General features: G+C 46.5%; 1 protein-coding gene across 4 annotated transcripts in view; it reads left to right on the plus strand.

Moving 5' to 3' along the window:
- The window catches only part of MED15 (mediator complex subunit 15), an 89,704-nt gene that overhangs the window by 38,101 nt on the left and 38,565 nt on the right, over positions 1-13,038 (plus strand). For all 4 annotated transcript variants that reach the window (XM_077293524.1, XM_077293514.1, XM_077293531.1 and 1 more), the window contains 3 exons: positions 795-1,075; positions 1,371-1,700; positions 1,777-1,944. In XM_077293524.1, coding sequence (XP_077149639.1) covers positions 795-1,075; positions 1,371-1,700; positions 1,777-1,944 — 779 coding nt within the window. The remainder of the gene's footprint in view (positions 1-794; positions 1,076-1,370; positions 1,701-1,776; positions 1,945-13,038) is intronic.

The following is a 13,038-nucleotide window of genomic DNA, read 5'->3' on the forward strand; positions in this document are numbered from 1 at the left end:
TATGGGGCATATTTTAATATGGAGCATCTTATGGGGCCATCATAAACTTTATGGAGCATTACATGGGGCTCCTGATTTAATATGGTTATTCAAAAACACTTAACCTACTGATGTCTCAATTAATTTTACTTTTATTTGTATCTATTTTTACTTTTGACATTTACCGGTAGCTGTTGCTTTTCCCACCCTAGGCTTATACTCGAGTCATTAAGTTTTCCCAGTTTTTTGTGGCAAAATTAGGTATCTTAATCCTGCTTTCCTGTTTACTCCAGAGGTTCTGAAATGAATGCAGGCATTACTTCCAGGTGTTTATTTTTTCCCTTTTATCTGTAGAGGAGGAGCTTCACTACTTATCATGAACATAAACTGCAGCACAGATTCCTCTCAGCTAAAAATCTAGACCTTAGATCAGGATAGGACAGACATTTATAGGACTCTTCATAACTTTCCCAAATTCTGTCGGAAAAAAAAATATATTTCTCACAAACTGCATTGAACTACAGTATCCAATTTATTATATATTTCGGGAGTCGGTCCATTTTATTCTGACTACACCAAAATGGGCTCCGACTCCACAGCCCTGCCAGAACCCACAATTACTGCTTCTCTATGCCAGCATCCTGGGCTTTTCTGATTAGTGGGTCTCCACCATTTAACTGATGTGCCAGGTGGTTACTGTAGTAGTTAACTACCACGGCAAAAATGTAGCTAATGCTTTGTATGTTAACTTTCCCTTACTTGTACATGGTAGACAGTACATGGAAATTTATTTATTCATGTTCTTGTACTTCTAGCTCAGCTTCAGCTCCAGCAAATGGCGCAGCAGCAACAACAACAATTTCAGCAGCAGCAAGTTGCTGCCCTCCAACAGCAGCAACAACATCAACAGCAGCAGCAATTTCAAGTTGCTCAGCAGAGTGTCATGCAACCGCAACAGCAGCAGCAGTTTCAGATGGCTGTGGCTGCTGCCCAACAGCAACAGCAAGCACAACAGCAACAGGCACAACAGCTTCAAGCAGCAGCGCAGCAGCAGCAACATATGTTAAAGCTACAGATACAGCAAAACCAGCAGCAGGTAAGTTAAAAAAAAAAAAGTGTACTTCTATACATAGCCAGAAAAAATGGTTTACGATATGTTTATTAGCTTATGTAAAGTCTGATTTATTCTCACTCCCATGTTTTTATGCTCGTAAGCAATCTAACTCTGGGGAAGCCAGGCATGGCATATTTTGTCTGCCTTTTTTTGGTAAGTGGATAGAAATTTTTAACTGTTCTACCTCCACAGCTTAGGTACCCTTAAAAGTGTATTCAAAATTATATATTGCATAAAAATGCATTTTTTTTTTTTTAACGGTTATTTTTCCTTGTAGCAGTTACAGCAACAGCAAATGACTCAACAAATGGCGGCGCATATCCACCGAATACAGCAGCAGCAACAACAACAGCAGCAGCAGGTCATGCAACAGCCATTACAGCAACAGCAAATGCAACAACAGCAGCCACAGCAAGTGATGCAACTTCAGTTGCAACAGCAGCAGCAAGTGGCACAAAGTCAGCAGCAACTTCTTTCCACTCAGCCCCCGACCCAGTCCCTGATACAGCCTGGTCAGGCTTTGCCAGGACCAATACCGTCACAGGTTATGTCTGTAACAATAACGCCACAGCACCAACAGCAGCAACAACAGCTGAAGATAATCCAGGTATTTATCTTCATTAAGCTATTCTGGATTCCACTTTTATAAACAGTTTGCTTGCAATATAGTTTTTTTTTGTTAGCAAATTAGAGCACATGTGCAAGCTCAGCAGCAAGTCCAGGCACAGCAGCAGGCCCAGCAGCAGACTCAACAGGTACAGCAAGCAGCTCAACAAGCTGCCCAGCAGGTGCAACAGCAGGCAGCTCAGCAGCAAGCAGCTCAGGCTCACATGGCAGCTGCAGGAAACCAGGTAAGTTTCCGCAGCAGGTATACAGTGTTAAATCTGCACGTTTGGTTTCCTAACTGTCAAAGCCATTTAAAGTAGCATTGCAGGTTTAAATTCTTTAATTCCCATCTTAATAATCATCAATTTACCAGTAGATCTTATTAAATCCTCATACACTGTGCGCCTCAGAGGACTACTCGTGTTATCCCATCACTTTTAACTTGCACTGCTCCTTTAGGTGTGGTTTCTGTGTGGTGGGTGCAATAACAATGCCTGCTGGCTTAAAAAAAAAAAAAAGTTATGGTTTATTGCTGCAATAACCCAGATCTGCCATAACAAAATTGTTACACCTCAAATGTGAAATATAGTATATGTATTGCAGATGTAGTAACATTATCTATATTATACATCAACAGGATAATCCAATAATAGGCGATGGCTTGTGCTTGTCAACCATGTCTTGTGTATTGGATTAATGTGTGATCGGAGCCTTGGTGCATCCAGAGCATTTTAGAAGAGTTTTCATTTAAGGCTGGGGTCAGACTTACGAGTGTAATGCGAGAAACTCGCGCTTCAACACCTGGCACTGCCGCTGGCACTCTGGACCAGAGTGGGCGGCTGTATGTATTTCTATGCAGCTGAATGCTCTGGTCCAGAGTGCCGTTGGCAGTGTCAGGTATTGATGCTAGAGACTCGTGCGAGTTTCTCACATTACACTCGCAAGTATGACCCCGGCCTAATACTTTGTTTGGTAATCTGCTGCTTGAACATTTTTTATTTTTTTTTATTTTCTCCTTTTATTGTGGCTGAGTTGACCAGCTTTATACTTGAGCGTTAGGAAATATGCTTATTTATTTCTTGTTTTCTCTGTTCAGTATGTATTTGGGGAAAAGGAATCTTTGAGCCACTCATTCTGTGTGTACATGGGTAAATATGCTTATAAATCTGACTGAACCCTAACATTTGATCATTGACTAGACTTGCACAAGATTTTTTTTTTTATTTTTTTTTTTAGATTATGCAGAATGTTTGTGTATAAGAGCCATTTCTCCTTCGCCTCATTGGGGGACACAGACCATGGGTTGTATGCTGCTACCACTAGGAGGCTGACACTAAGTAATACAAAGAAAGTTAGCTCCTCCTCTGCAGTATACACCCTCGTGCTGGCTCCCAGAGAACCAGTTCTTGCTTAGTGTCAGGAGGGACACGTACGGGTCTGCTATTCAGACCAAAACCCTTTATTTTCTTTTTACATTTCTACAATTTTTACATTTTTGACTTTATTTTTTACAATGGACGAAGGGGCGACGGATCCTTTCAAGGCTCCGATCTCCCCGAACCATCAACAGGGGAGCACTGAGTGTCGCCTCTCTGTATCCTCTCCTGCAACGTGGGATGCCACACTTAAACTGATTCTTGGGGGCGACGGGTCCCTTCAAGGGCACCGATCTCCCCACACCTTCAACGGACAAGCACATGGAGTGTCACCTCCACGTATCCTCTTCCGCAGCCAGGCCTATTGCTGGACATTCTGCCCTGTCCCATCCTAGGTGATTAACCCTTTGGATGTACAGAGGCCCACCTTGTGGTGTCCGAGCAGCCCCCACTGCACCACCACTGTTAAAGCGGATGGTACAAGGAGGCGGACGGTCCCTCTCCACCTCCCTTCTAAAAGGATGGTGGATTGAGGGTTATCTCCCTTACCTCTGCACAGGTGGACCTGCAGCAAGCTGCCTTACCTGCCACCCGGCAGCATCTCTGGTAAGTGCCTTGGCGGTCTGGGGCGGCGCTGGTTAAGTGGGACACATTTTGACTGGGGGGGCACACATTCGGCCCCTTCCTGCATCGGCCAGTGCCGCAAATTTAGTCCCCGGCTTCGGCCCTGTACTAGGCCACAACCCTTACATCCGCCCATGCGAGATGCGAGTATCCCCCCTAGTATCCAAAACTCAAATCACACGGCTTGGCCCGCTCTGCTTTTGAGGCTTCAGGTTCGGCCCTCAATCCATTCTTTGCCGCAGCATGGGTAGCTAAGGCTATGGTTTTCTGGTCTGAGACCTTAGCTAATTCTCTTCGGAACAGTAACCTTCCTCCAGAGGCAGCGCACCTTGCCAACTTAACTTCCTAGGCAGGCGATTACCTGGTACACGGATCCTTGGATGCGGCCAGTTGTATGGCTCAGCAGCCAATGCCATCTCTATCAGAAGGTCATTATGGCTGAGAGTATAAGGTGGACTCTGCATCAAAAAAGTCTCTCACCTCCCTTCCTTATCAAACCGGTTGCTTATTTGGAGAAAAGCTGGGTCAAATAATTTCCGATACTACGGGAGGAAAGAGTAAATTCCTTCCCCAACAGAGACTTAGGCGTCCCTTTTGGAGACAGCAACAAATCCGTTTACATTCTTTTCGTTCCAAGCTGGGCCACTACCACTACTTCGTCCGGTTCAGGACGTTCTCCACAAAGAGATGGAGGAGCTCAGGTCTCGTACAGGCCTAATCAGCATTGGAAGTCCCGACCCAAACAGTCGAGGCCTAAAGTACCTAGGTCCCAGAGATTTTCCTCACGCTGACTATCGGCGTTATCCGGTCGACACCGGCAGGGAAGGTGGCTGCCTACTTCTTTCGTCAGGTCTGGCTTTCCGTCGTCTCCGAGTGGGTCAGAGATCTGGTGTCGTCCGGATACAAAATCAACTTTGCTACGCGCTCTCGTCCTCCCTCTTCAGAGGCAAGTGCAAAGGCTTTCTTACAAGCCATAGACTCATTGCGTCACGATGGCCGTCATTGTCCCCGTCCCAGAAAGCGAAACGTTTCAGGGTTTCTAGTCAAACCTTTTCGTCGTCCCAAAGAAAGACTGAAAGGTGAGACCCATACTAGACCTCTATCTTCTAAACAAGTTTGTCAAGGTCCGTCATTTTCACATAGTATCTCTGCATTCAGTTATCACTTCCCTGGAAGAAGGGGAATTCTTGGCCTCAATTGACATCCGAGATGCTTACTTGCACATTCCAATTTTTCCCCCTCACCAGAGATTCCTGCGCTTTGCCATTTGCGACCAGCATTTCCAATTCGCGCCCTGCCCTTCGGGCCTTGCTACTGCCCCCAGAGTGTTCACAAAGGTCATAGCGGCCATCATGTACATCCTGCACTTTACGACCATGATCGTTCTGCCCTATATGGACGACCTGTTGATCAAAGGTCCATCCTTCCACAACTGCGTGCAGTCCGTTCGCATTACTTGCAATACTTTTTCTTGCCTGGGCTGGCTGATAAACTTAAGCAAATCCTCTCCGGTCCCAGCCCAGCAGATCTCCTTTCTAGGAATGTCCCTGGACTCGTCTCGGGGGTTGGTAATTCTCCCTCCAGACAAAGTCTTAGCCCTTCATCGAGGACCCCTAGCGCTTCCTCAGTCTACCCCTCACTCCATCCGGTTTGCAATGAGGGTACTAGGAAAGATGGTGGCCGCAATGGAAGTGGTCCCCTTTGAGCAATTGCACCTTCGTCCCCTGAAGCATGCCCTTCTGGCAGCTTGGGATAGAAACCATTTCTCCGTCGACCAAAGGTGCCGCTTATCCCTGCAGGTCAGACACTCTCAGGTGGTGGACATTGAACTCTTCCCTCGACCGGGGCAGGTCTTTTCTACCCGGTCAATGGCTAGTGGTGACTTCCGATGCCAGTCTTTCGGGCTGGAGAGCAGTCTTCCGCGACCACACTGCTCAGGGCCGCTGGTCAATTTAGGAATCGAAGCTACCGATCGATGTTATGGAGATCCGTGCTATTCGACTCGCCCTGCAACACTTACATCACCTTCTGGCGGGTCACCCCATCCGTATCCAATCAGACATCATCGATCATCAGGGGGGTACCCGCAGCAGGACGGTCATGTCTGAGGTAACTCACATCCTTCGATGGGCAGAGAACCACTCGGTGGTCTCAGCGTTACACATTCCAGGAGTGGAAACTGGACAGCGGACTTCCTCAGCCGTCAGGGTCTCGCTTCGGGGGAGTGGGAGCTCCATCCGGAAGTCTTCTGTCAGATCTGTCCTCGCTGGGAGATCCAAGATGTGGACATCATGGCCTCTAGACTGAATGCCAAGGTTCCCCAGTTTATAGCGAGGTCTCGAGATGCAAGATCCTTCGGTGTTGACGCTCTGATTCTTTCATGGCGCCAATTCCGCCTTCCTTATATTTTTCCTCCCCTACCGTTACTCCCCAGAGTAATCCGGAAAATCAAGGCAGAAAGAGTACCAGTGATCCTGGTTGCTCCCGTGGTTTGCGGAGTTGGCACGCCTCGTCGCCAACATAACCTGGAGACTGCCGGTTCGGCCAATCTACCACCAGGGCTTGGGGGCCCTGTGTTTAACGATGTGGCCGTTGAATTCTGGGTCTTATCCCAGGCAGGGTTTTCTCAACAGATCATTTCCACCATGGTAACTGCCCGTAAACCCTCATTGGTCCGTATCGATCACCGTACCTGGAAGAAATTTTTTTGCTTGGTGCAAGGATTGTGGTCTTTCTCCTCTCATCTTCTCAGTTCCCACCATTTTAGAGTTCCTACAGGCGGTCTGGACTCCGGGCTGGCACTAGGCTTTCTCGAGGGCCAAATCTTCGCTCTATCGGTCTTATTTCAGAGACTCATCGCGTTAAGACTTTTTTTTTTTTTTTTTTTTTTTTTTTTCTTCAGAGGTTGTCACTCCTCCCTATCGCATGCCTTTAGAGCCTTGGGACCTCAACTCTGTGCTAAGTGCCCTTCAGGAACCGCCCTTTGAACCGCTTCAGGACATTTCGCTGGTCTTTCTGTCCTGGAAGGTTGCCTTTCTTGTGGCGATCACATCGATCAGATGGGTTTCGGAATTAGCCGCCTTATCCTGCCAGGCGCCTTTCCTTAACTTCCATCAGGACAAGGTTGTCCTCAGGCCGTCGCCATTCTTTTTGCCAAAGGTGATTTCATCCTTCCATCTTAACGAGGACATTTGTTTTTCCTTCCTATTTGTCCGGCCCCTATTCACAGAATTGAAAGAGCTCTCCACACTCTGGACCTAGTCAGAGCTCTGCGTAGGTACGTCTCAAGGACGGCATCCTTCAGAAGAACAGATGCTTTGTTCATTCTCCCGGAAGGTCACAGGAAGGGTCTTGCTGCTTCTAAGGCTAGGTTCACATTGCGTTAGCAGCAGCCCTTTCAGCACATACGCTAACCGGCTGCTGTTAACGCAATGCCGATGTTCCATCGCGCTAGCGCAGATAGAGCATCTGCTAGCTCCATCTGCGCTAGCAGTGACTGACCCGGAAACGCTGTAGCCCGTGTCTCGGGTCCATCACTCAATGACGACACATCGCTAGCGCACGCCCATTGTGGGCGTGCGCTAGCGATGTGTCCGACATTGCATTCAATGGCGGCGTTAACGGACTACTTTACACCACGTTATGCCGCGGTGTAACGGCCGTTTAACGGAGTCACTGAACGCAATGTGAACCTAGCCTAAGGCCACAATAGCCAGGTGAATTCGTTCCACCATTCAGGAGTCATACAGTCAGAAGTCAGCCCAGCCCATCCCAACGGGTATCAGAGCGCACTCCACTCGAGCAGTGGGGGCTTCTTAGGCCATTCGGCATCAGGCGACTGCAGAGCTGGTCTGTAAAGCTGCTACTTGGTCCAGTTTACATACCTTCGCAAAGCAGTAGAATATTCACTCTCAGGCTTCAGCAGATGTGAGTCTGGGCAGAAGAATTCTGCAGGCAGCGGTGGAGCACATCTAAGCAGTTGTTGCATGAAGCCTTAGGCTGCTTTCACACATCAGTTTTTTGCCGTCAGGCACAATCCGGCGAATTTTGGGGGGAGAAAAAAGAAATGGATCCGGCAAAAGTTGCTGCTGGATCTGTTTTTCTCAGACTTGTATTAGTTACAGATGGCCTCACAATTCATGCGTTTTTCACCTGATCCGTCAAATTGTTTTTCCGGCGGCCGGAGAAAACTGACTGACATAGTAACGTTTTTGTGTCCGACGTCCATCGTTTGCTATAATGCAGTGTTCCCAACAGGAACAGGTCATGTTTTCAGGATTTCCTTAGTATTGCACAGGTGATGGAATTCTTGCCTGTCCAGGTGATGCAATTATCACCTGTGCAATACTAAGGAAATCCTGAAAACATGACCTGTTGGTGGCTCTTGAGGACCAGAGTTGGGGAACACTGCTATAATGGAACCCTATGGAGCCAGATCCCTCAAATGATGGAATCCGGCGACGGATTCAGTTTGTTTGTTTTTTAACCCCTTAAGCCCCAAGGGTCGTTTGCACGTTAATGACCAGGCCAATTTTTACAATTCTGACTACTGTCCCTAACTACTGTTACGAGGTTATAACTCAGAATCGCCAAGATCCGTTGAAGCGTTCCAGAGATTTTCTCGTGACCTATTCTACTTCATGATAGTGGTAATATTTCTTTGATATTACCTGGGTTTATTTATGAAAAAAAAACAAAAATAAATTTGGTGGAAAGTTTGAAAATTTTGCAATTTTCCAACTTTGAATTTTTATGCCCTTAAATCAGAGATGCGTCACCTAAAATACTTAATAAGTAACATTTCCCACAAGTCTACTTTACATCAGAACAATTTTGGAAACAAAATTTTTTTTTTTTGTTTGGGAGTTATAAGGGTTAAAAGTTGACAGCAATTTCTCGTTTTTACAACAAAATTTGCAAAACCATTTTTTTTTTTTTTTTTTTTTTTTTTTTAGGGATCACCTCACATTTGAAGTCATATTTAGGGGTCTATATAGCAAAAAATACCCAAAAGTGACACCATTCTAAAAACTGCGCCCCTCAAGCTGATCAAAACCACATTCAAGAAGCTTATTAACCCTTCAGGTGCTTCACAGGAGCAGAATCAATGTTGAAGGAAAACATGAAAATTTAACTTTTTAGTCACGAAAACTATTTTTGAGCAACAATTCTTTTTATTTTCCCAAGGGTAAAAGGAGAAATTGGACTGCAAAAGTTGTTGTCCAATTTGTCCTGAGTACGCTGGTACCTCATATGTGAGGGGAAACCACTGGGCGCACGGCTCGGAAGGAAAGGAGCGCCGTTTGAAATTTTTTTTTTTTTTTTCCCCAACCTAAAATTGGCTGGAATTACGATCGGACGCCATGTCACATTTGACGAGCCCCAGATGTGCCTAAACAGTGGAAACCCCCCACAAGTGACCCCATTTTGGAAACTAGACCCCTTAAGGAACTTATCTAGATGTGTAATGAGCACTTTGAACCCCCATGGGCTTCACAGAAGTTTATAATGCCCGGGTGTGAAAATAAAAAATCCTATTTTTATATATTAGTCCCCAATTTTTTAATTTCCCAAGGGTAACAGGAGAAATTGGACCGCAAAAGTTGTTGTCCAATTTGTCCTGAGTACGCTGGTACCCCATATGTTGGAAAAAACTGTTTGGGCACACGTTGGGGCTCGAAAGGGAAGTACTGACGTTTTGGAATGCAGACTTTGATGGAATTGGCTGTGGGCGTCATTTCCGTTTGCAGAGCCCCTGATGTGCCTAAACAGGAAAAAAAAAACCACAAGTGACAACATTTTGGAGAGTAGACCCCCAAAGAACTTGCGTAGATGTGCCTCCTTTGGAATTAATCTGTTTCCTGTAAAGTAAATTAGTAGTGCATGGAGGTGTGGTACAATTTTAAAGCAATCCTTCATACACAGGCCAGGTTTTTCGGGGCAGGTGTCGCATTGATAGATGGTGTCTTTGCGTATTCCTCTTTTGTAGCACTCGGCACCTCTTTTGCGGCTTACCTTTTCTTCCAGTTGGCGGGACCACCCCAGGAAAATGCTGACCTGGTACGATACGTGCACCTTCAGTTCCAGAAGAACTGGGGCCCGCTCCTTCCCTCATGCCAAACATCAGGGCCTTAACCACTACTTCCCGGAAATGAAGGTACGACGTATCGGTGTTGCGTGCACATCGTGACAGCAGGAAAGCGTTAAGCATTGCTATTTGTACAATGTGCACGGACAGCTTTTTGTACCACACCCTGGCCTTTCTCAAAGCACTGTACGGTTGGAGGAGTTGATCAGAGAGATAAACGCCCCCCCCCCCCTTGTTTTTGCTGTACCCCAGTACACAGGTCGGTTTGCTGACCTCTGTAGAGGTACCCCTTGCAGTGCTAAGGGCGCTGCCATCACCGTGTATAGTGGTCAATAGAAGGACATCCCTTTTGTCCTTGTACTTGACCACCAGCAGGTGGTTGCTACATTGGGGTTTGCTCTCACCTTTTCTGAGAGTCTGCCCAAGTAGCGTCTTCGGGAGGCCTCTCTGATTTTTGCGGAAAGTACCGCAGGCTGCGGTACCTCGCACAGAGAGAGATTTGTAGAGTCGGATGATGGTGTAAAAGCTATCGGTATAGAGGTTTTCCAGCAGTGGGTGCACCAAATCCCACACAATTTTCCCACTCACTCCCAGGATAGAAGGACACTCAGGCGGTTCAATCCTGGTGTCCTTCCCTTCGTACAATCTAAAGCTGTAGGTGTACCTTGATATACTCTCACACAGCTTGTAGAGTTTGATTCCGTACCTGGCCCTCTTGCTGGGCAGGTATTGATGGAATCTGAGCTGCCCCTTTAAAATGAATTAAGGACTCATCCACGCAGATGTCCCTTTGAGGCACGTACACTTCAGCAAACTTTTTGTTGAAGTGTTCGATGACCAGCCGAACTTTGAACAGACGGTAAAAGTTGGGGTCATCTCGTGCAGGACACCGTGCATTATCGTTGTAATGCAGGAACTTATGGATGGCCTCAAAATGTGTCCGGGTCATGAACATTCGGAACACTGGAGTGTTATATAAAATATCTACACTCCAATATTGACGAAGTTCAGGCTTCTTCAGGATCCCCGTGTGGACGACCAGGCCCCAAAACTGCATCATTTCAACTGCGTCTACAGGAGACCAGTTACAATATGAAGAACCCGAGTTTTGGTCCAAAAATTGCCGAGCATGCAAATTAGTTTGCTCCACCATGAGGTTAACGAAAGCCTCAGAGAAAGACTTTGAAAAAGTCTAGTTCTGTGAGGCCGTGGTGTCAAACTTGATTCCTGATTCTGCCACAAAATCAGGAATCGGTGGCTCGTAGTTTTCAGGTGGCGAGGTCCATACGGGGTCCGCAGTGGGGTGCGCTGGTTCATCATCGGCAATGGTGGGTGCTTCTTCATCAGTGATGGGCGCTGCCTCATCTTCTGTCCTGCGGCGTCTGCGTGGCGGTTCCGCGGGGCCGGAGAAGAAAGATGAGTGGGAAGAGGATGAGGAAGAATCGGAAAAATAAAGGAAAGTGGGATCCTCTTCCTCGCTATCTGTGTCGGAGGCAAGGAAAGAATATGCCACCTCCACCGAATAGCGCCGTTGGGACGAGCGGGACATTTTTTTTGTAAGTATGGTGCTTGGGTGTACTTTATTGGTAACTATGTGTAAGTGTGGGGGGGATAGTGCTTGGTGCAAACTACTCTGAAAAGAAAAAGCTAAAGGAAAAGCAAGCAAATGGGGGGGGGGGGAAATGTGAAAAAAAGGTGTTGCCAGTCACCGTCCCTAGGATCGAGTACATCGGTACTCGATCCTAGCCTGGGACCTCATTGGCTGAAACAATCTGATTGGCTGAAACAAAGAGAGGCTGTGATTGGCTGTTCAATTCTGAACAGCCAATCGCAGCGATTGAGAGGCCTGGGGGGCGGAGCCAGGCCCTGGGATGCCGACGCCATCTTCCTCCAGGTAAGATGGCGTGGAAATTTAATGCGATCACCGCGACTCAAGTCACGATGTCGCATTAAACAGTATGATGTACTATCCCGTCACTGGGAATTAAGTCCCAGGTCACCTTGACGGGATAGTACGTCATATGAGATTAAGGGGTTAAACTAAGCATTTGTTTTCCATTCTAGGGTGTCTCTCTCCCTCTCCTAGTCGGATCCGGCGAAAACTGATCCGTCGCATCAGTTTCTCACAATTTGCGATGGATCCTTTTTTTTTCTAAATTCGCCAGATTGAGCCTGACGGCAAAAAAACTGATGTGTGAAAGTAGCCTAATTCTTTGTTGTTTACCCAGGCACTGCTTTAGGACGTCCCATGGTCTGTGTCCCCCAATGAGGCGAAGGAGAAACAGAACTTTTTATGTACTCACTGTAAAATCCTTTTCTCCAAGGCACTCATTGTGGGACACGGCACCCACCCTGTTAGCCTGTCGGCTTATATGGATTTTGCCTGTTCTTTTTAAGTTGCCATCTTGTACTCTTCTTTGTTACTATTTGTTCCTATTGCTTTTGCACCGAACTGGTTCTCTGGGAGCCAGCACGAGGGTGTATACTACAGAGGAGGATCTAACTTTTTTGTGTTAACTTAGTGTGAGCCTCCTAGTGGCAGGCAGCATACAACTCATGGTTCTGTGTCCCCCAATGAGTGGCTCGGAGAAAAGGATTTTACGGGGAGTACACAAAAATCCCTGTATTCTATAACACATTTCCGTTTCTAGCACTGATCTACAGAAGCTTTGATTCAAATGTTAGAGACCTGTCTCATCTGGCAGCTTCTCATTTCACCTCTAATGTCCATTCACCCACCAAACGTTGTGAGCATTTAACTTTTTCTGGCAACCATGTTTTTCTTTTGATATTGAAGTCTTTCCCAACCACATAAAACTGATTTTAATGGCTCCTGGAACGTTCTGGTTGTTTCATAAGCTGGCATATACATCCATAATTTATAGCACAACTCCTTCTTTTTTTTTTTTCTGACACTGCTGGAGTGGTGCTTAAAATCCAAGTCCCCCTGTCTGATACTCTCCTTCTGGAGTTTTTATGTTTTCGCTGCCACTCCGTCTCCTGCAATTTGTGACCTGCAAGCTGTTTAAGTTTCATGGAACGAGACGGAGGTCACTAATCATGTAAGTCTGAGAGCCTCATTCTGGCCTCGTTCTGGCTCTCATACACTTACATTGAGAATCTGTGATGAAGCTTCAGCCACTCAGAAGCTTCTTTCATAAGATGGTGCCGTGGGTCCAGATTGGCGCCAAACAACTGAAGATGCCAGTTCTCTCCCCAGTCATATACTATCTCTAACGTTTAAAGTGCCA

This window comes from Ranitomeya variabilis, chromosome 1, assembly GCF_051348905.1.
Source record: "Ranitomeya variabilis isolate aRanVar5 chromosome 1, aRanVar5.hap1, whole genome shotgun sequence".
NCBI classification, from domain to species: Eukaryota; Metazoa; Chordata; class Amphibia; order Anura; family Dendrobatidae; genus Ranitomeya; species Ranitomeya variabilis.